This window comes from Fringilla coelebs (genome assembly GCF_963513975.1).
Source record: "Fringilla coelebs genome assembly, chromosome: 6".
Lineage (NCBI taxonomy): Eukaryota > Metazoa > Chordata > Aves > Passeriformes > Fringillidae > Fringilla > Fringilla coelebs.
In genome coordinates this window covers 44,186,775-44,210,054 of record NC_140034.1, presented here as the reverse complement: position 1 = coordinate 44,210,054, position 23,280 = coordinate 44,186,775, and the positions used below count along the sequence as shown (strand labels likewise).

Genomic DNA, 23,280 nt, shown 5'->3' with positions numbered 1-23,280 from the left:
TGTAAATTATTAGCTACATTACAGAATCTGCTACAATGACCCCACTAATATCAAGGCCACACACACAAAATGTCTGCCTTTTCTGTATGGACCTTTGACTTGATTGATAAGCAAAAAGAACAGAGTGAAATTTAAAGGACAAGCTAACAGGCATCTGAAGAACAATTTCAACTATGAAAAAAACCAAAGTTGTATTTCCTAATCTTTAATGATTAACCAGAAGCACTATGATCTCCTGGACAAGTTAAGGTCAAAAGAGGAAAACTAGGTCAGCTATGTAACCCTAAATGAACTCAGCACATTTAGTAAGGCCATAAAAATATAAAGGGGAAGGATGAATTGAACTCAAAAGCAGTCCTCCACAACAGCAGCATATTCAACAAGTGACACCTGCTATCCTCTCATAATGGGTGTTATTTTAATAAATTTTTGATTAGGTCTGTTTCTTAAGCACAGTTTATAATTTATGGGTCAGTTTCATTCAGCATTATTTAAACCAGGAAGGCTTAAATAGACATTATCCATTTTATCCTGTCTTTACAGCTGCAGCCTGAGAGAAACCAGAACTGTAATAAGAAAAACCAAGATATGCCCATCTTTCTCTTTAGGGGACACATGGGATCATTTCACATCAGTTGCAGGGAACTACACATGTGTAAAGATGATCCTGGGCCACGTGTTTTCTTTATGCTGGAAAGCATAAGTGAAATAGAATATGGTATCCTTGCTTCATGAGACTATTAAATTTATACAGCTGGAGACAAAAAACTCCAACAAAGCAGCTTACACTGAGAAAGAAAAAGCACATTATTTATATTTTAGACAATGACTAGAACAGTTCTATAAGCACACAGCAGGAGAGATTTATTAAACCATAGGAAAGGACTGACACTTACTGTCTCAGAACAAGATATTTTGCTGGAGACATGGAAATGGATGAAATTTTCACCCAAGATAATGTAAGAAACACCATAACCATCATCAGCCACCTACGGGAAGAAAGAAGAGAAAAACACCTTCTAAACTTTTTCTTTCTCCTTCATTCTCTATCAGCATATGTACAGTTAAGAAGTTGTTACAGTTTTTAAAATCAGTTGCAATTTCCTCAAGTAAAATTTCAACTTCTATATTTAATGCATGATTGCTGAAGATTGGCTCCACTTAAGGAATAGTTCTAGTCTCATCTGAAGTGCATGGAATAACCACTTTTTGAATATTTATCTGTAATATTTCCCAGCTTTAGTAGTTTGAAATAAAATACTTATTCAGGTATTTTTTGGAAATGGGCAATAGAAAGTCCTGGTCCTAAGCAGCTACAGAGCTTCAGTGCTTAAGCAGCAAGCAATAAATTAGTTCAGTTGCATACCTAAACAATCAGGCTCCTGGGGTCATTCTGGAGATGTAAACAAACAGAGTGTATTCTGAAAACTTGCCAAATGCAAGTTTTCTTCTGACTCTACAGCAAACATGCAATTCTGAACACCTGTATCACGAGCAGAGGTCTGGTCCAATTTCAACATTAGTAGCATTAACTGTGCCAAGTTTCAGTCTGATGTTATATTCCAACTATGCCTGGTAAACACAGATTATCCTGATGTCACCCCTCTTCATGTCTTTCCTAACTCAAAGGATCAAAACCCTCCACGTCCTTGCAGTCTGACAGTCTTCTCACTCTTCTCACTGTTAATGCTACAGAGATAAACTCTACTGAATGCTTAAAAAACCCTTTAAAACCATCAAAAATCACATGCATGGAAAGATGATGTACTGAATCTCTGGGCTAATTCAGCAAACCAAAGCACAGTTTTTGTAAACAAAAACAAAAGGAAAACAGTGTTAGAAATTCCTGCAGCCAAAACCCATTTGGGCATTCAGAATATTGACTTTAAAATGGCTTGAGGAAGTCAGTTTCTCAAGAATGAGCCATAGCTAGGCCTCCTGGATACTGCAAGTCAAATTAATTCCAACTTCAAAACCTACTGAAAGCTGCATCAGAAACATGAGTAAATTAACATCAACAATTTAACACACCCCACCTCCCATTCCCCATCTTCCAGCTTGACAAACCAGCCAAAATACACCGGATTTGTCACCCTAATTTCTGTGGGGCAAAGAGCAGTCCTGTGATACCTCTCATTGTTCCTTCAATAGAAATGCTTTTTGAAAACAGATTAATCAATTATAATAGCCCCATAAAGGCTGCTTAAGAGCTCTTGTTGACACCAATATTCTCCTCAGTGGCCAAGCTCAAATACCAATAAAATATCACAGCAAGTAAGCAGCTTCTCCAGTCTCTAACGATACACTGGTTTCTTGAAAGTCCACAGAAGCCCCAGAACATGGCTGTATTCTTGACTTGGCCATTACTCACACTTAGGAGGGCAAGCAGAACAGTGTGAGCAGCTTAATCTGGAGGAATGTATGAACACATTTATTCATCAAGCAGGAAATATAAGAACAAGCGAAGTATAAGTACTTCTACAAATCCCAACCTTAAAATCTAGTTTAAATACAAAGGCATTTGTCACTGTAATAACAGCCTGATGTACAGAAGATCTGGGCACAGGCAATGTGATAAGAGCCCCATCTTAGTAAGATCTCTTTGCCATGGAGCCCAGTACCACATTTCATAGTTGTGCATTTCTTTAAGAATAATCCTTTTTAGTGGGACACCAGACAAGGGTGATGCAGATTTTCCTGAGCACAGCCACATCATGGGAAAGTATTAAGTACATGCATTTAAAAGCATGGGCTGCACCTTTGATATGCAACACTGAGGAATTACAGATCTGAAATTTTTTGTCTGGTGCCTTGAATGTAAAACTCTTTTTCAGTAGGTACTTGTATTCAGGAAACATACCGGTCCAAACCCTCCACCACAGGACATCATCTCCGGGTTCTTCTGCAGATCAATGTGCTGCTGGGGTGTCTGACTCGTTGACAGCCTCCAAGGTTCTGACAAAACCTGTATTAGATATGAAAGAGATATCTTTCAAACAAATAGAAAGCACTGTTTAAGAACATGCAACTTTCTCAAAAAACTAGTCAGGATAGCAAGTGTTATAACAAGTGTAATATTGACTGTTAGAAAACACATTATAGAGCAGTGTTAAGGATAACTCCCATTTCAATGGAATGAAAAACTAAGAAGCTTAAACAAAACAGTTAAACTTGTCCTGATATGGAAACCATTATCATATGAGGAAGTGATGTCAGTTCCTCAAAGAGAATAAAATAGAACTTCAATAGAAATGCTAGTTCAAACAAGATTACCTGGTCTACAGCCTTGTAACTTACACACAAAAGGTCTTGTTTTAACAAGGCCATTATTAGTCATATTCAAATCACAGGAAGATCCTACATCAAGATAGAAGCTTGTAAAATCTCTAACAACACATCTTGAAAGTTTGTGGAAGCCGTAGAAAGTTGTTTTATTCTTTACTTAGGCACATTTAGGCGAGCAAGCAGACAAATGTGAGTAGCTTAATTTTGAGGCAAGGTGGAGCACATTTTTTATTAACCAGAAAAACAAACAAGTGCAGTGTAATTACTTTTATAAAATCCAACCTTAAAATCCAGTTTAATTAATAATTTGTCAGAGTAATATACAATGACATTAATGCCATATACAGCTCCTTTAACTCTTAGCAACTTAAAAGGAATTGAATTTGTCAGTTTCACAAGAAAATTCTCAAGAGAAAACACACAAGTCTGCTGTTCTCCCTTAAAAATACACAAAGCAAAAAATTTTTTTTCAGTGTTGAGTATGTATTTCCTGCAATTCTAAGTAACATGTATTATGCTAAAAAGCTCACTGAAAGCATTCTTCTAGGACTATCAACAAATGGATACATACAGGAAAATGAAACTAACTCAACAATTTATCAGCAGATGTTGAACAGCACTACCTGCAATTTTACCTTTTTTTCTTAGGGAAACCAGAGCTGCACAAGTCTCCTGAGCAGATAGCACAAAACCCATCAAAGGACTAATGACAGTAACGAAGAGCTGCCAATAAAAGTCACCTACTTCCTTGAGGAAAGGAGAATCCACAGCGAGGTACTTGGACACGACGTACAGGCAGAAGAGGTGGCGGTCAATGCCAGCCCCCGTCATGGCAAGGCGATACAAGTGCTGGTGCTTGTCAGCTGCCTGCCGGAACAACTTCAGCGTATTTTCTCTCTAACAAATTGCAAAAGGTTAAGAAAACTCAATTAAGTGAACTGCATTAAGGATGAAGGTGCAGAAGCTAAGTTACAGCAATGACTCTCAAGCCCTGAGCACTTCAAGGTCAAGCACAAGACAAATGACCTCAAATGGTATCCCCTGGCTTTTCAACATCATGTATTTAATTTCAGGTATTAGCAAGTGTCTGCTGTTACCTGCTGTAAACTGCATAATGAAAACTAATTTGTATTTTAAGTGTTATCTAACCCCACAACCCTACAATTAAACATGATTACAACTCAAGTTTACTGCATTATTTATAGTTTCTATAGATACTGGTCTTAAAGAGTTATAGAGAGCAAATCTCAACGTGACTTAAAACAAACTGCCAGAGCTATTTGAGAAGGCAAACTGCCAACACTGAAGGTACAGAGGTCCATAAATGCTGGTCATCAAAATCAACATATAAGAGCAACCACTTCCTTCCTGTGAATTATTCTTGCTTCCCTGTCAGAAAGGAAAGCTTAGCTGGTGTGAGATCAGCTGTTCTATAAATCTATGTTTGAGTTTTACAAGTAACAAAAATTTCACATGTAATCACAGTTTCCTGGAGTTTGGAAGCAGGTAAATAAGGGTATATTTGGTTAAGCTCTGCATTCTTTTTTGGTATGACCCAGAATTTCTGCTTTATTGACAGAAAACATGGACAATTACCTTAAGCAGCTCTTCCTTCCAAAACAAACCATATCACTCTAAATGCTTAAAAACTATTTGGGGACTTACATGGTTGTCTAGTAGTAACTCACGTGCCTTATGAATTATCACAGAATCATAGGCTGGCTGGATTGGAAGGGACCTTTAAGATCATCTCATTCCAACCTCCCTGCCATGGGCAGGGACATGTTCCACTAGCCCAGGCTGCTCAGAGCTCCATCCAGCCTGGCCTTGAGCACTGCCAGGAGCGGGGCACCCGCAGCTTCTCTGGGCAACCTGTCCCAGAGCCTCACCACGATCACAGCAAAGAATTTATCCTTAACACCCAACCCAAACCCCCTCTCCCAGCTGTACAGGGCACCAACACCATGAACTCACACTTTCAGTGGGGTCTTCCATGGCCTGGACAAAACGACAGGACTCAACCGTGCACGAACGAACCGTTTCAGTCCTGCCCTCCCGGAACAGGCGCGTCATGGACGCTTCGTACGTCAAACAAAACTTCCCCATATCCTTGGAAAAGGGAAAAATAAGAACTTAAAGGTTTAGACAGACTTGGCCCCTCTTTCTCAACCAACAGTACAAGCTAAGCACACAGGCTATGAATCACTCCACAAATTAAACTCGATATTTAAGTTTACATCAATACGTGAACGATTGTAGAACTGATTTCCAGCTAGTAATCTGCTTAGGGCTCGTATCAATTTGCACTGAATATCTTTAACAACCTTGCACAGGCGGTGCAAGATGACCCCACACATATTTCAGTCACAGACATGTTACAACCACAGCCTAAGGGGGTTCTGTAAGGCAGAAAGAGCCTGCTCTTACCCGGTAGTGAGCGAGCTGCAGGGCAAGCTGCACAAAGGCATCGGGGCTGGTTTTCACTTTCTTTATCAGTCCTTTCCCAAAAGTATCAAAACAAAATGAACAGAAGTCCACATCATCTGCTAGAGCTACGGCAGTGCTCAGAGACTTCTCAATCACTTCTTGGCACTTAAATAAACAAAGAAACAAACACCTGTATGTATACAAACATGCATTCATGGTATTTGAGAGAACTACTGGAAAAATACAAGTATTTTTAACTGTTAAACAGGAAATGCTTGCCTTTATGCATGACAGGAACATCCTTACCTAAATAATTTCCCTTTAGAGAAAGAAAGGAAGCTATCTTTGCTAGAAAGTTAAAATTCAAAAAGCTAATAAAAATGTTTTAAGCCAGTAGACATCCAAAAATAACTCATAAAATCCACTAGCATTAAAACTGTTCAGATCAAAATAACAGAAAAGAATGGCCTACAGTTACACAATAGCATTAGTAGTGTGGCTTCCAAGCTCCCATACAAGCTTAATTAAATAAATCACCAACCATTAGCTTTTTATTAAAAATTAAAATCCAAATAGGTGGTGGCAGTTTTTATAGAAACTCAGGCAAAAAAAACAACTTAGAAAAATCAAATCTTATTAGATGAACTATGAGCACAAAAAAAAAGACAGCTATTCTAAAGGAACTATCAGAGAAGAGTATTTGTTGTGACAACAGTAATGAAACCTCAGAAAGTAAATATTTATTTTAATACAGTCACTATTTAAAATAGGTGGCCACTTCTTTTTGATGTACTGCCAACCAAGAAGGCTTCTAGTAAAATGTTGGCATTTCCCAGGCAGAATCTTTAAAGATTGATATCAAAACCCCCTGATTTTCTAAGCAAACTGAGTAATGGCTACACATGAAGTACACAGCCTACGAGACTCAAAGGAATTTAGAGCTGATTTATAGGGTTATCAATAATTTCTATAGGGTTATCAATAATCAATACAATTAATTTTCCCCATTGACCACTGGGGAAAAGAGATGTTTCTTCCTCATACCACTAAATCTTCTGCACTTACTTCTTCTGGAATTTCCCATTGCAGTTTGGTAGGAATGGGAATATTGGGATTGGGATCTCCTCTGCAATGTCCGTCTACTGAATAGCCCAGTTCAAGATACTCAGTTGCCATCACATTCTGCAAAGAATGATACTTCTTCAGAATTCCAACACATTACTTACTGCTGTGGAATTAGGATTTCATTGTGAAAGCAATATAATCTATTTTCACTACACAGCAAAATAAAATATACAATCCATTTCCAAATACTGAAAACAACTGCAAGTGAAGCCCCCAGTTTTACAAGAAGAACACCAGATGTGCACCAAACACTTATTCAATTACCCTGGTGCATTTTTTTAGATGCTACTGATTTAATAAAAACCTTTTTAATTCAAAACCCACCTCAATCTAAGGAGAAGCAAAAAACTGAACTCTGACTTCACCATCTTTGTTCAATTTAGATTCTAGAGAATTTCTTCAAGTTTGTTATTTGTCAAAACTTATTCATCAAGGAGTAATTTATTTCAGAGTAAGTGCAGATCCTGCAAAAACTCTATTTTTAAGATTTGTATCCCTTTCAAAATTGCAGTTTATTTTACATGTGCACTAGAGCCCCTGGGTGGGAAAGAATCATGTTTCCAAGATAAACAACACAACTTGAACAGACATAAAAGGCCCTGTCTTATAAGATATCAAGCATCCTCAATGTTAAAAAAAATAAATCAAGAAACAACAAATCCACATACGAACACAAGGAGCTACCAAAAGATTTGAATCTGCTCAATATGGAAAGAAAAAGCTTGATGATTGTCAATGATTTATTTCTAATCTCTTGTTTTAATTTCATTTTCTCTTCATTTTTGCATTTCACTTACTGGTCAGAACATGACAGCTATGAAATAAAGCTAAATCCATTCAATTCTAAAAATAGACAATCTGTAAAGAGCTAACAACAAACAACTTTCTAGAAAGTGAAATCTTGTTTCAGTAATCTTAATTCTTAGCAGAAAATGTATCAACTAATATTAATTACAGATATATGAATCAGACATGTAATATCATTCATTAAAAGCAAAAAAAGTATCCCTCTTTCATGGAGATAGTCTACACTGCATTATGATGTTACTCTCAAATCAGTCTGGCCTTCTTTCTTCCCTGGCTAGAGAATGCAATGAGGCTTTTTTTTTGTTCTTATACACATGGAAACGCTTCTATCTCAAAACTCAGAAATTACTTGGGGGACCAGTTAGACTCAAGACCCATTTGCACAAATACATACAAAATCAAAATTAAATAACATTTTTGAAATAGTTTTATAATTGATTTGAGTCACGTAACTGTTTGTAGGTTTAAGCTTCAAAATGAAAAAAAAGGAAAAAATCAAATAGGATTTCAAGAATTAAACTAGAGTATATGATAAATGCAAAGCAAAAGGAATTTATTGCATTTATTGCAAATAAATACAAGAGATAATGTCAACAGCATATGTCTGCATCTTAGCAAACAATACTTAGATAAGAAGTTAAACTGTGGATAATTTTTTAAATTTTAAAAGAATTTAATTTATGGGAATATTATAGCACAAGAAAACTTAAGAGCTTTAGGAGGATGTACATACAAAAAATACAATGCCATATCAAAGAGGCAATAATCTGTGGATTTAAAACATTAAAGAAAAGGTAGCTGGGGAGCTGTATCACTTTTCTGTGAAGACATCTAAGCTCACTGAAATGCTGTTCTTCAAAAAATAGCAGCTTCTTAAGCAAGGGTTTGGGGTCTTTTTCAAATTCTACAGTTGCTGTAGAACGGGCCCCAGGTCACTCATCATGAATGCAAGGGACTGAAAGTCACTGCTGACCTTCAGGGCTGCTTCAAGCCCCTGCCACATTATCTTCTGCATCAGCTCTTTGTGCCAAGCACCTACCTCCCACAGGTGTCCAACAATGGGAGCATCTGCCCAGGAGTGCTCTGCATTCAGACCCATTCTGCCATTTTTGAATATTATAAGAGTGAAGGTTTTATCAAACCACCTACAAAAGAAATCAAGATTTCTTTATGGTTTTGTACATTTCAAAAACATTTTTGTATTGTAACTTCCTGTCTCTTAAAAATTTACATTCAAATGCACTAGAACTTGTCCTTTTTTATATAAGAACATTTAAATAAATAGACAGAAGTTTGAACCCTGTGAAGTTCAAAAAGGCTAAGTACAAGGCCCTGCACCTGGATCAAGACAATGCCCAGTTCAACAGACTGATGGATGGTGGATTTGGCAGCTCTGCAGAGAAGGACCTGGGGATGAAAAGTCCATAATGAGCTGGCAGCATGCAATTGCAGCCCAGAAAGCAAATCATGTCTTGGGCTGCCTAACAATCAGCATGGCCAGAAGGGTGAGGCAGGGGATTCTGCCTCTTGGTCTCTGGTGAGATCCCCTGTAGAGAGCTGTGTCTAACTCTGGAGTTCTCAGCACAAGAAGGACATGGAACTGTTAAGCTGGGTGAGAGGAAAGTAATGAAAAGAGGAGTGCTGGAATACTTCTCCCATGAATAAAGGGTGAGAGAGGCTTGCTGTTCAGTCTGGAAAACCCCTCTCACAGCCCTTCAATACATAAAGAGAGCTTATAAGAAAAGCTGAGAAAGACTTTTTATCATAGCTCATAGTGACAGGATAGGGGGCAAGAGATATAAATTCAAAGAGGGTAAATTTAGATGTGTTATAATGGAGAAATATTTCTTACAGTGGGCTGGTGAGAAACTGGAACAGACTGTCCAGAGAAGCTGTGGATGCCTTGCCATTGCAAATGTCCGAGGTCAGGTTGTACTGGGCTTTGAGAAATCTGATGTAGTGAAAGTTGTCCCTTCCTGTTGCAAAGGGGGTTGGAACTAGATGAAGGTCCCTACCAACCCAAACCCTTCTGTGATGCTATGGAATCTATCAACTCAAAAGTGATCATTAATTCATGTGTAATTGCCAAATTCTAGAGCAAAGGAAGGCATTTTCCACAGTGTCAATACTGCACCTGTCATAACATTTGCCGTGTATCAATGACTTGGCGTATGCATCCAGTGACCTCACTGGGTCCTCCTTCCTGTACCCCTGCTCCATGTCATCCAGGGTCACAAAAAATGCTGCTTTCTCAACAGCATCCAAGGACTGCTTGTTCTTTCCACGGCTAAAATAAGCCTGACGAGCCTTAGCCCATGGTACTCTGTAAAAAGAAAATTGGTTTATAGCCAGATTACATAAATTTGTCAATGTTTGATTACCTTTAAAATCACTATGAGCCGTTCCTCCTACTTCTGTGGAATTTGACACAACTGCTTTCTTTGCATTTAAACTATGAGAGCTGTGAAAGGCTCTGACAATACTTGTACAGTGGAATCCTAGGAACCAATTCAACTCATCATCACACACATGCAAAACTTCATCCTCAGAAATTCAACCTTTCTGCACATGCAATACCTGCAGCATAGATCATCCTCACTTAAAACTAAAGAACAGAAGGTGTCTATTATAAGGAAGAAGTAAAAATAATAATGCACATATAGGATTGCCACTGCAAAATTTTTTTAACTCCACACAATTACAAGTGACTGAAGCAGTGCTACACATCATCAATATACAAAATCAGTGACCAAGGTATAAACAAATGATTGCAGACTATTTAAAAATTCTAAAGCCAATATTCAGTGATTACATTATGCAATGATTTCTAAATACTAAACTTATTTAAAAAATAACCACCATACCTATCTCCTGCAGTAAGAGCTGCAAGTTTCTCTTCACCTGGATGAGGTTCTGAACCATCCTCAAGAATTCTCTGTATTTGCTGTTCAATTTCTCGGGGTCTCAACAACCTGCCATCATGGTACAGCCACACTTTGAAGTAACGGCCCTTGTGGTACACAACAATGTGTTTGCTGTCTTTCACGTGCTGGAGAGTATCTAGAATTGCAATCACTTAGGTGAACACAAAGCTGAAGTCTCAAAACACTAATGCACTAAATAACATCAGATGCCTACTGCATGCACAACAAGTTATTTCAGCACTCCATGGTATTTCATCACAAAGATGCCCGCATGAAACAGTCAAATACCCAGATCTGACAATCATTTCCATATATAGCATCACCAGTTTCCACACTGCAGGCCACTTTTAAACTAAATCTATATTTCTGCATCTGAAAAACGAGCACTAGTTGTGTAGCCTGGTGAAGCAGTCAGCAATGAACATGCTAGATGAGTATCAGGAAAGGTATTTTTAAATCATTTGCACTCAGGTCCTAGACAACTCATGCAGAGTCTTAAGAAACTCAGAATTTATACCATCAGCTTTTGTTTACATTTGTCTTGGCAGATGCAGAGTGAATATTCCGTACATGGCCAAAATGTGTAATGTTATGTGAAGCAGGAAACTAGGCCACATTTTTTCCCTCATTTTACTATCTACTTGGCCTAACTGGTATAAGCCTAAATTTAGTCATGAAGACATTGTATCAAACCACAGGTGAAGTTGTTCACTCCATAGCATGTTATGCCAAAAATCACGACTATTTAACAACTGCTCAAGTGACAGGATACAATGTTTATTAAGATTTTATCACCAATTAATAGGAAAACAATTGTTTTCCTTTTTTTTTTCTTTAGGAACTGTAATATACATAAAGTAATTGAAATCAGGAGACAAGGAGTCAAGCTGCTCATGAGAACATGTGAAAAATGTTTTTGGAACTCACTTAGACATATACAGAATTACACACTTGTTTTTCCTTCAGGAAAAACAGAAACAAAGCAAAATGGAAAAAGTGTTATAGGAAATGTGAAAAGCCTAGGAGAAAAATATAGTAATTATTATATTGACTGTAGTTTAATTTGAAAGACTTTAAAGAGGAGAAACTGAGGAGAACCACTAAGATCTACAGGATGGATTTGAATCAGGTGCTAGTTAGAATGAGCCACTTCTACACTTCTGTGCGAAACTCATTTTAGACTGAAAGAAAACCAATGCTGAATGCAAACTGTTTATACCTTATTAAAGGTATAAAACCACTTAAAACCACTAATTTAATTTAAGTAAAGGAGAAAAACCACTTTTATTTTATTGACAACAGGGAAGGGGCAAGGGTTGCACTCTCAGTCCTTGAAGCATTGCAGTATTCTAAATAATAGTAGCTCCTAGACTAAAGTTGTCCAAGAGAGATTTAGAAACCTGCTCGTCTGTTGAAGCTACTGGTTATGACAGGGAGTAATGACACCAGGATGTCCTTTCCTTCAGTTTGCAGATAAAGCTGTCTGAGGCATAGCTTGAAAAAAAATTCCTCAACAATCTAGGAAAGGCCAGCAGCAGAACTGCAAGCAAAGTCCTTATCTGCCACATGCACCTACTGCTTTATCCGGTGCCACTTCTCCCCCTTATCCAACCTCTTACAGCAAAAGTCAGCCTCCAGCAGGGAAGAGTGGGCAGATCCCTGTATCTGTCTAGAAACTCTTTGTTTAGAATTCTGTAGTTGAGTGGGAGTAACAAGGTCGAAACATTAGAATGTTTGCCTCACAGAAAGCAAAAAAACCCCCATCCTGTCTCCAAGTGGCAGCCCGTTCGTGCATTCCCAACGGAGGCCCCTGAACAATAACTCCTGCTCGTGTTTCCTTGTGATGCTGCCACAATGATGCACTGTGGGGTAAACAGGTGAAAGCAGTTCTAAGAGGCTCTTCATCATATGACATGCTCAGAGAAGCCTAGGCAGAGCTTCAGCTTTTGTAGAAAAACACACCAGCACAAGACTCCACTAAAATTGGCTGTGAAGCTCTCAAAGAAGAAGGAAATGAATAGCAATTTTCTTCCACCTGCTGATTACAAATGGTAAGATCTTCTAGATCCAATCTGACTCCACTTACAGTGACAAAACTTAGGAAAAACAAGAAAAGGCAACAAAAAAAATGTCACTTTTAAAATTAAGACCTCAAAAATCATCTTGATCTTGGAAAAATAAAAGTAAAGATTATTTATAAATTCAAAAATGGGACAGACAATATTATCTTGAAGTTGGTTTTTTAATTTAAGTAAAGGAGAAAAACCACTAAAAAAGCTTCAAAATCTCCCTCAAATGAGAAACATCTAGGAACTCTACAGCAATCCATTACAACCTCAGTCTTGGAACACAGTATTGATGTACATTTGTGCCAGAGTCAGATCTTTATCTGGAAAATCAGATTTTTAGTAGAAAAGACACCAAGCCCTGAACTCCACCAAGATGCTTATTCTCCTTGGCCAGCCTTGCTTACCTGACTCCTCTCCCGGGATACGGGAAGTATTAAACATCCTTTCCCACTGAGCTGAGCAGAGTGGAACAGTGGATCCCATCAAAAGAATCTGTGAAGCAAACATACATTAAAATGTAATTTTGCATATACAATCAGAAAATTAAAAACTAAAGGAAAAACCCCAAGATCTTGTTAAACAAAGGCTTCAGAAGAGTAAGATTTATAATACATTAATACAGGATTGATTTTTTTTCTTCCCTGTTCATGGTCTTTCCCTAAACTACACGTGGAATATTCCATGGACATTCCAGAACCATTATTTTTTCCCTTTTTACCAAAAACTCACCCTCCATGAGGGAAGACCGAAGCTAGCTAGCACCTGAAATCCAAAGAGTTCTCCATGGGTGGTCTGGATGCAAAACTTAACACATGCAGCATGCATTACCCCTTAATTCATTCTTTTAAGCTATTTATGGCTGTGTAGGAACAAAAGTTCACATTTCTCAGACCTGTAGTTCCTACAATTAATCACATCCCTTCAATGATCTTGGAAAAAACTACATCATTGTTTTCATGGTCTTTGTTTACTACAATACACAGCCACTGGACAGTACAGAAACTCAAATGGGATTTGCCTATCTTTGCTACCTAGAAATTAGTGCAACACAGGATGCTGTCATCATATTAAGCTGGCCCACTCTTGGTGTCAAGTGGCCTCCAGACCTTTATCCCAATCATTCTGTATCCTTGCAATTCTGTATTTTTGACAGTTGCTAGTTTCTGCCCATGTGCAATTCAAGTGATAGCCAAGATGACTTGGACCACAAAAATTTGTAACAATAAGACATTCCTCTCCTCTCCCATTCTGAAAGCTGGTCAGCTTCTCCCAGATTGTGCTGGAAAAAGACCAAAAGCCATTTAAACTGATATACATACTGGCTTGATTTCTTGTCTGTCCAGTTTTTTCCGATAGAGCAGGATGGCATGGATAACATTACCAGCTCTAGCTGCCTGCAGGGTTGTGGGATATAAAGAAAGGAAGTCCTGTAAAGTAGATAAGAATCAAAAGTTAATGATTACCAGGCTACATTAAAAAAAAACAAACCTGATAGCACTTCTTATCCATGTACTTGAACGTTTATTCTGGACAATGTAGAAAAGGCTTTAAAATTTATGAAGAGCACAAGTGCAGTCAGCTGGTGAAACTTTTCTTCAGCAGTCTCAATCTCCTTAAACATTATTAATCATTTGAGTAGAAAAGACAGTGCTACATAAAACCATCATATTTCTTTCTTCTTTCTTTTTATTTTCAATCTTTTACAATTTGACTTCCCGTACGTACATTTGCTAGCATGAGCACACGCCTCCTTCAGCTGTGTTACCCATGAAGTTTTACATGGAGCTTTTGGAAGATTGCTCTTTACAGTAAGGACAAAACTGCTTATGTGATTACTGCATGAGTTTGCCAAAGTGGCAGCTGTGCTAGGGCTGTTAAGATAGGTCTATGTGTCACATACTTAAGTATGTGACATACTTGAAGGTACCTGAGGACACTGGCTGCAGGTTATACCAGAAGAAAGAAAACAGAAGAAAGAAAAACAAAGGTTACATCCTCAGTGGCAATAGATTTCTAAGCAGAAAGAAATCATGAAGCAAGATGCCTGCCAGAAATGTTACAGTTTCTATGCAACATAAGGTGTTTATAGGATTTACCTACCATTGCAAAATAGTTGCTATTAACCATGATTGGTCCACGTCCTCTAAGGTAGATATATTCTTCCCACCAATCACTAACCTGCAGCAGGAAAGAAAAACAAAAGCAGTAAAATCTCATCATTTTCACAGTTTCTGGCTTCTGTGTTGATGGCTCCACAAGACAACAGTCCATCCAGAAGTGGGAAGGAAACTGCTAGCACTTAAAAAGACAATAATCCCCGCCCCACTAATTTCTATCAGACTTCAGGGAAAACAGGGGAAAAAAGGGTGAGAAAACTAAATCAAGTTCAGCTGTATCTCTCTGATAAGGTTTCAAAGAAGTCATGATCACCACATAATGTTTAAACTGTATCAGATCTCCTAAGTGCTTTACAGCTTTTGCTAGGACAGATTAGACTGCCTGGGTATGTTAGGTAATATATGAAGAAGGAATTAACATTACAGTTCTCACTATGATGTTGAGGGTTGGAATTTTTTTGTAAGGAAAAAAAAAAAGAAAAAAGAAAAGATAGCTCAACAACTCAATTGATACAGTTCTTTATTTTTCTTATATATACCTCAGCTGTTCTATATTAAAAAATTGTTCTAAATCTTCTTCTAAACTACCCGGGTAGCCAGGCCCATTATTGAGGTATCAAGCTCAACAACAAATAAACAAATCCCAAAATTCTCCATAATAACAAAACATAAAATAAGGATTTATTTTTTCAAGTTTCATTCAACCTTTGCTCACCATACTGTTTACCAAATCACACAAATCATTTACAAGCAAAGTCACATGTACTTAAAATAATATTAAGCAGTTTCAATTACCTTCTTTTACATTTAAGAAATAATGCAGTTTAAGCCAAAAAGAACAACAGGGAACAAATAACATAATTGGAACAACTAAGCCTCCTATTTATCTACTTACATAATTAGTGGCCCACCAGGATTTTAGCTTCAAATACCACTGAAGCCTTGGTCCCAAATTAAAAGCAAAATCTTTGGCAAGACCCTCCATTCTTTTGAACTTTTCATCATCCATAAGGGGTCGAACTGACTCCAGATACTAGAACAGAAGAAAAGAATTAGCATCAGTACAGGAACTAATACATAGCTTCTCACCATTCCTACATAAAGCACTTCAACAGTAAATAAAGATTATCCAGGCTCAATCCATAAGGCTGCAAATACTATGTTTTTAAAATAAGAGTTTACGCTCTTCTAAACGTCTGCTGCAAACTTCAAACAATAACATATTTTTTCAGACATTTGTGAGCAAACACAAGTGGAAGAGGTAACTTTTCTAAATATTTTCCACTCCAAATGGTAAGGCATGCTGCTTCTTCAGTAGCAGACAGAGATTTTTTTTTTCTCCTCTAAAAAAATCAAACCTTCAGTTTCTGTGACATACTGCCATATTTACCCACTTGGCTACAAGATTTTGTGTTATAACACACACATTTAATAACACTGTACAACTGGGGAAGATAACAGAAGTGTGCTTCAAACACCCTGGAAATCACACTTGTGGCACAGCCTTACAAGAGGCATCAAGTCATGCAGTGTGAATCACACTGGCTTCGAACTGTGACCAGTTTCACTGGCTTGTCACAGCCTTCATGCTCACTTCCATGCAGAACTTTCAATCTGTTACACCATATTAATACCACTAGGCAGTTTTTCATGAGGCATGGCAAAAACACTCCAAAAGGCATCTAGGTATGGATTCTGTGCTACTGAGGAAAATAAACTGGTGAATGTACATACCCTGTTAACTGTGTCTTTAACAGCTGGAACTGGCAATCGTGGTAAAGATGTCTGGAAACTGTATAACATGGGTTTGCGCCCTGAGAAGAGTTTTACAAGGGTCTGAAGAAAAGCAAAAACAAAATACACACACACACACCAAATTATTAGGTTAAACGGAAGAAAAACAACAGAGCAAATGTGTAATGTAACTCACAGTCCTTTTCACTGGTAAATTATACTGTACTAGATTTAGGAAGCTACCCCATTTATCAGGGTTTCACATGTAAAAAAATGCCTTGACAGAAACTAACTTCCTAAAGGTTAAACCACATGGCAGTGGAAGAGAAAGATAGGCATGGTCATTCCTGACTTCCCAGTTACCATCCTGTCACAGACAATATTGCTGTTTATGTAGGGCACACCTTGATCTCAATATAAATACAGTTACTTAGCACTTCTTTTCTTCATACATTCCCCTCTGGAAAGATTAAAAAACTCACGTCTACCATGTGACCTTTTACTATATTACACAGTAGATACCAGAAACATACCTAAATTGTGCTTCAAAACACAATCATTATCAAACCTGTGACTCAGCTAAGGTTTCCAGATAACTACAGTAATCTTTAAAAAGAATAATTCTGCTTTTGTATCATGGTTTAATGTTTTCCAAAGTTACAGCTCAACATCAGTAATAGGATCGATGTTACAGGGAGTTAATTCAAGCATGAATCCATCTCTGCATGTCTACTGCATGATTTGAACATACCAAATTGTGCAAGCATGCCAGCGTTACACCCAGTGCTTGTGTTACAAAAAAACCCCCCAGCAATGAAACAAAAAAGCCAGAGAGAACTCAGCTTCAGATATTGCAGAATCTCCTGTGCTCCACAGGAGAGTGAAAACAGAAGCAGCTTTTCTGTCCACCACTACTTTTCAGTTGCAGCACACACTAAGCTGAAATTCTAGACCATGCAACTTCTAGGCTACTCATGAAAGGATTTTGAGACTGCCACCCTATGTCAGCATGAAAGTCAAGTGAAGTGACTTGATTTTCCAACAACCCAGTGGAACTTTTACTGTCAAAGTGGAATCTTGGTCCAATACACAGGATAGCATATGTAAGCCAACAGACAAGACAGAATAAAACAGAGGACATCACTTCACTATTCAATTCTGAAAACTTCTCCTAACAAAACTGTTGGAAGGTAGAGCTTTTCCTCCCTCTCAGCTTCCTGGGTCAGCACAGCTAGAGGAGACAATTTTAGGCAGCACAAAACAACTAACAATTGCAGAGTATTACCAGCAACAAAGACTCCCTGCGAATGGATCTGTATCACAGCCAGCAGATGCACACGGGATGCACCACAGTGGTGTGCCAATGAAATCCAGCTGTGCTTCAGGACAAGAGTATTTTGGAAACAGGTGGGAAAGAGAAAGCTCAGCTTTTCACCTGGGGATCTAATTTCATACTTGGAGACAATTTTATTCCAAAACTATTAAGCCAGAAAAGGCTAAAATTATTTTAAGAGTGCACCTGCTCAACTGACAAAAAACAGCAAACACATTTCACAGTACTTATCTCTAAAAAAGACTTGTAATAGAGAATTTATAATAGCTTGAGACCAATAAAATGCTCTGACAGACAGACACATTTCATTACATCACTGACTTCATACGCAGACACAGCAAATAATGTCATTCTAACATGTTTCATCTCTTCCCATACAATTACCACTTTTTGTTTTTTTCAAATGGCAACTACTATTTGGATTTCCCCCGAACACTGATACAGGAAATTTGATTTTACAAGGTGAAATATGCTGATTGAAAGTGCCACCAGACTTCCAACTGGTCTGAAAAATCACTTCATATTGTGACTGAAATTAGAGTTCCGGTTTTTGATCTGCATGATCATCTGAAGAGAAAACAGTATTAGAAAAATCTAGTAAGTTAGGGTAGTTGGAGCTGTTTCACTAGTGTTGCTGGGTCAAGTTAAACAGCCCTTCATAGTAGGTATAGATGAGACACTGTTGGGCATACACCTTCAGTGTTCTGTACTTTTAAACACATACAATCCACACCAAACAAAAATTGATAAATACAATATGCACCAAAGCATGGTAAGTAGCATTACAGTTCATACTGTTTTAAGGTTGATAAGGCAATATTAAGAGCTTTGAAAAATTCATCTGGTAGGACATGCTGAAAACCAAGGCAGCTACAGCTCCAAGCAATTGACAGAAAGCCTTACCATTCAGAGCCCCTGGACTGTACCAATTTGGGTCATGAGGCTGCTACTGCTTCCAGGAGAAACCATCAATTAGAAATTTCACTTATACCCGACAAACATTAAACTCTGTTTTAGTGTACACCATTCTGGATACCTAGCCTTGAATAGCTCCCATAGTAAATCATGGCTTGTGCTTAGTTTAACACACATCTGGTAATTTTTGAGGCTGCAGAGACTAATTTTATCACAGTACAGAAACTGAGCTATTCCTACCACAATACAGGCAAAAGCGAGTTGAAAGAACCGAGTCCAAGTAGCAAAACCTCACTTCATCTCTTGCAGCACCAACATTTACATTTCCTCACTTTATACCTATCATATCCTTTAAGAATCCTTTTCCAAAGCACCACAACAATCAACCCACAGGAGACATACCACCCTCACCTTATCTGAAAACTGCACAACACACTACCTACACCTTATGCTTCTCCCCCAACTCATTTTGGAGACATGCCAATAAATCAGTTGAAAGGACACTCAGCAATATTTTCTTCAAGCATATGAATAATTTTATCGTGGATGACTAGAAATCTTAATGTTACAACAAAGAATTAGGGGAGCACTTTGTGTGAGGACAAGATTCTTTGGTGCTGCAGCCGAAGATCTTTAACTGCACTTGCACATAGAGAAAAAGCAGGTACTGAGTCACACAGGCCCAAGGCACTGGACAACTTAGAAGTTCCTCTTGAAGTGTTTACTCTTCCTTCTAAAAGGCCACGATGAAGAGTTTCATTACAGCATTAGAAGGGTGACGGTAGAAATAGCTACCTAACATCCTCCTGCCCCATGACACAAAAAACACAAGAAAGAAATAAAACTACAAAATTTTACTATAAGGCTTTGAATACTGATCAGGTAGAAGTTAAGATGCAATGAAGTCAACATATCCTTACCATCCAAAACTTGGTGCCAGCACTAAGCTTGCCATGCTCAGAGAACATCCAACCATGGTAGGAGAGCAGCATTTTCAGGGAGTAGCGCATTGTGACGATAAGGGCAACCCAAAGCCCTGTGCCAAAAAGTACTCCACTCACAATGTTCTGTGTTTGGTTTGACATATAGCCACTATTTAAAACAAAAGACAGCATATGCCAGTTAGTGTCCATTTAAGTTCCAAAGAGAAGCTGGGATTGCAAACATAACTCTAATAGTAGTACAGACAGGCCTTACACAAGCTTTGTGCCTGCTTACCCTGCTTTCATAAATTCCTTTCCAAAGACCTTTCCATGCAGCAACATCAAAGGCCACAAAAGTTCCCAAATGTGCCCCCCAAATACCCAGAACGATGCAGTAATACTGGTACAACCTCCCTATTTCATATCCTCATACAGCAGTTTATTTGGCTTAAGGTGTCACAAATATACTGTTCCAGAACCGATACATTTTAACAGGACTAGCTCTAAGAGCAGCTATAAATAAAACTGATTTCCCTTTAGAGAAACATTAACATTTCAGTCCACTTACGTTGTATCAAGTGTTCGGTTGATCTTGGCTATTATCCCTAAGGAAGGATCAATTTTAGCATACATGGTTGACATCACACCCACCACTACAATGAGCCAGCTAGATGGGCTAGCAGGGTAAACACCGGTGATAATTCCGTTCTGGAAAGAAAAGCCTTCACATAATTTTTTCATACCAAAGTGACTGACTTCATGTTACCATGGAAAGAAACAAAAATCAACACATTTAAGTCATTTAGTTATAAACAAGTAGTTGAGATTATCCAACATTTTCTTACATGAGATTATCTCAGCAGTAGGGAATGGATTTACCTAAGTTTGATTACTACAGAAAATTGTAACAATGATATCAACAATGAAAGGAACGTTTACACTCTCTTGTAGATACACTGATCCTGCTGCAAGTCTTACTAAAAATAGGGAAACTAACAACTCTAAAACAAATGACACTTCAATAATTTCAATTTACACTGAGTTAGACCCTTCTACATGAATACATGGTAAAAATATCCTACTGAGCAAGACACTGAGAACCAGAATTAACTTTTTTAATGCAATTTAAACAGTTCTTCTATTGGCTTTACAAGAAAATTTTAATAAGATTTCTGTTAATATGTTTATGTTTTTGAAAGAGATGTTGAAGATAACCTGTAGTTTATGTAGATTGCTACTAATGAAACAAGATATTTACAGTTATAATCCCATGAACAAAACAATCTTTATCAAATAGCTCATCAGAAACAATACTACTTAGCTATAATAGTGCAGCCTTGTACCTCTAAGACATACGACACTAAAGATCACAACTAGTTGTACTTTTGACTTCTGTTAAAAGATTATATTATTATGTGGTGCATTAGGAAGAGAATGAAGTCAGTTAATTTCTACATCTGCTTCATCTTGCTTCCATAGAATAAATAAAAAATATGTACCCTTTCAGTCTTTACAGTATCACCCTGTGCCACCTTCCTCAGCGCCCCTTGTCTTATATAAAACCCCTTAAGTCTTTCACAATGAGGAACCTTATTTACCATAAAGGAAAAAAAAAATCAGTTTTCCATAAAAAAACTTCAATAAATTCATAAAACATTAAATAACCCAGAAGTTTGCACTGGACTAGTTTAGCATACCTTGAATCTGATGAACTTCTTCTTCCATGAATAGATGCCAGACAGGTAGATCTGTTTGAGTGCCTCATGGCTCATACGCAGGTCAATCCCATCTGGAGTTACTGTAAACTGAAAAGCTACTGCCTGATGAGCTTCCGCCATTTTCAGAGAGAGATCTGTCATAAAACAAAGTTTAGAAAGAGTATTTCCTTCTTGTTCAGAGGAATTAGGACCTAGTCCATCTCCAGCAAGATATGGCAAATCTTTGCCGTGATTTTGGCAAAGATTTCCAAGGATGAAAAATTTATTATAGTACTTGCCTTTTCCTTAGAGGCTCTGCTTCACTTCAGTCTGAGCGTCCTGAAGGTTAATTTAAGGCACGTCTTTTAACCAAAACAGCTGCAAATGGAAACAAAACATTTGTGTAACTTGGGTATTTTGGCAGCATCACAATAGCAGCGTATCACGTATACATGCAGGGCATAAAAAAATCCGAGCAGAACAGAAAGTGAAAGCCAAAACATTTAGAAAAAGCGTATCACAGGTACAGAGCATCTTACATTTCAAAGGATATTTAGAAAATGTTTTATTTGAAACAAAAGGTATCCAAAGTTTTGACCTCAGCTAGAAAAAAAAGCTGCTTCTGGCCGTATCTTCTCCCAAAATCTTTTTCATATCCTAATTTCGAGATGCTTACTCAAAGCAGTAAGAGACTATAGTCCCTGTGGCTCTGTGCTGTGACTGGCAAATAACTGCAAAAATCAAAACTATGCAGAGCTGACGAAACCAAATCACAACTGTCAGAAAAATTACCTCCCCAAAGAAATCTGAAACTATGATGAAATTTCAGGGAATTACAGCTCAGCTTAACTGCCCAAACAAATACCAACAGCCATGCCAATACAGACAGAACAGCCACAAAAGACTCAAACTGAAACCACTGGAAGTTGAAACAGAAACGTAACCCCAATGTAGCCCCAAGAACCCACCATGTGCCTGAGAGTGCTGTGCAAACATGTCTTGAATTCTGTCAGGCCTGGGGCTGCAATCACTTCCTTTGGGACCCTCTCCCGCTGCTCAACCATCCTCCAGGTGAAAAACCTTTTCCAAATATCTGACCTAAATTTCCCCAACAGAGCTTCAGGCTCTCTCCCTCGGGTTCTATCACTGGTCACCAGAGAGGAAAGAGCTGTACCTGCCTCTCCTCTTTCCCTCACAAGGAAGTTGTACCTGCAATGAGGATTTCCCTCAGTCCCCTCTTCTCCAGGCTCAGCAGAGTGATCTCACCTGCTCCTTGTACCCTCTCTCCCCTCAAGGCCCTTCACCATCCTCATGGCCCTCCTTGGGACACTCTCTGATAGCTTTATGTCATTTTTATATTGTGGCACCCAAAACTGCCCCCAGCAGTCGAGGTGAGGCCGCCCCAGTGCAGAGCAGAGGGACAATCCCCTCCCTTGCCTGGCTGGTGATGCTGTCCCTGATGCCCCCAGGACAGGGTTGGTCCCCCTGGGGGGGAATGGGGGGTCCCTGCTGACTCAGATCCAGCTTCCCACAGACCAGGATCCCCAGGGCCCTTTCCTGTGGCACAGCTCTACAGCCTCTCATTTCCTAATCTATACACACAGCCAGGGTTGCCCCAACACAAATTCAGAATCTGGCACTTGCCCTTGTTAAACTTTTGGGCAATTCCATAGCTTTCCTTAGTCCCAGTAACTAGCATTTATACATAAACACCCTGGATGTTGCTCCTACTAATTATTGATTCAGACAAATGTTTTTTGAGCACTTACAATTAGAAAGTAGATTTTTGGAGACAGACTCTATGTGTAACATTGAAATGGTCAAAACTATGTATTCCTGAGGAGACCCTCATGACTTCAAAGTGAGTCTCTTGTCCAACTTAATTTATTAGCTTAACAAAACTTTCATGCACAGCTCCAAAACC

The 23,280-nt window shown here is 38.3% G+C and overlaps 1 protein-coding gene across 3 annotated transcripts in view; it reads right to left on the bottom strand.

Moving 5' to 3' along the window:
- Window positions 1-23,280, bottom strand: part of CPT1A (carnitine palmitoyltransferase 1A) — a 38,518-nt gene that overhangs the window by 3,661 nt on the left and 11,577 nt on the right. For 2 of the 3 annotated variants that reach the window (XM_084208542.1, XM_084208543.1), the window contains exons 2-19: window positions 21,656-21,734; window positions 21,357-21,511; window positions 20,228-20,367; window positions 19,657-19,828; window positions 16,489-16,590; window positions 15,650-15,787; window positions 14,738-14,815; window positions 13,957-14,064; window positions 13,042-13,129; window positions 10,509-10,704; window positions 9,779-9,967; window positions 8,684-8,789; window positions 6,778-6,894; window positions 5,713-5,877; window positions 5,260-5,394; window positions 4,030-4,182; window positions 2,861-2,965; window positions 897-989 (exon numbers count right to left, since the gene is read on the bottom strand). In XM_084208542.1, coding sequence (XP_084064668.1) covers window positions 897-989; window positions 2,861-2,965; window positions 4,030-4,182; window positions 5,260-5,394; window positions 5,713-5,877; window positions 6,778-6,894; window positions 8,684-8,789; window positions 9,779-9,967; window positions 10,509-10,704; window positions 13,042-13,129; window positions 13,957-14,064; window positions 14,738-14,815; window positions 15,650-15,787; window positions 16,489-16,590; window positions 19,657-19,828; window positions 20,228-20,367; window positions 21,357-21,497 — 2,226 coding nt within the window. In that variant the 5' untranslated portion in view covers window positions 21,498-21,511; window positions 21,656-21,734. Of the gene's footprint in view, window positions 1-896; window positions 990-2,860; window positions 2,966-4,029; window positions 4,183-5,259; window positions 5,395-5,712; window positions 5,878-6,777; window positions 6,895-8,683; window positions 8,790-9,778; window positions 9,968-10,508; window positions 10,705-13,041; window positions 13,130-13,956; window positions 14,065-14,737; window positions 14,816-15,649; window positions 15,788-16,488; window positions 16,591-18,724; window positions 18,771-19,656; window positions 19,829-20,227; window positions 20,368-21,356; window positions 21,512-21,655; window positions 21,735-23,280 lie in introns of those variants that run through there. The other variant, XM_084208544.1, reaches the window with a different exon arrangement.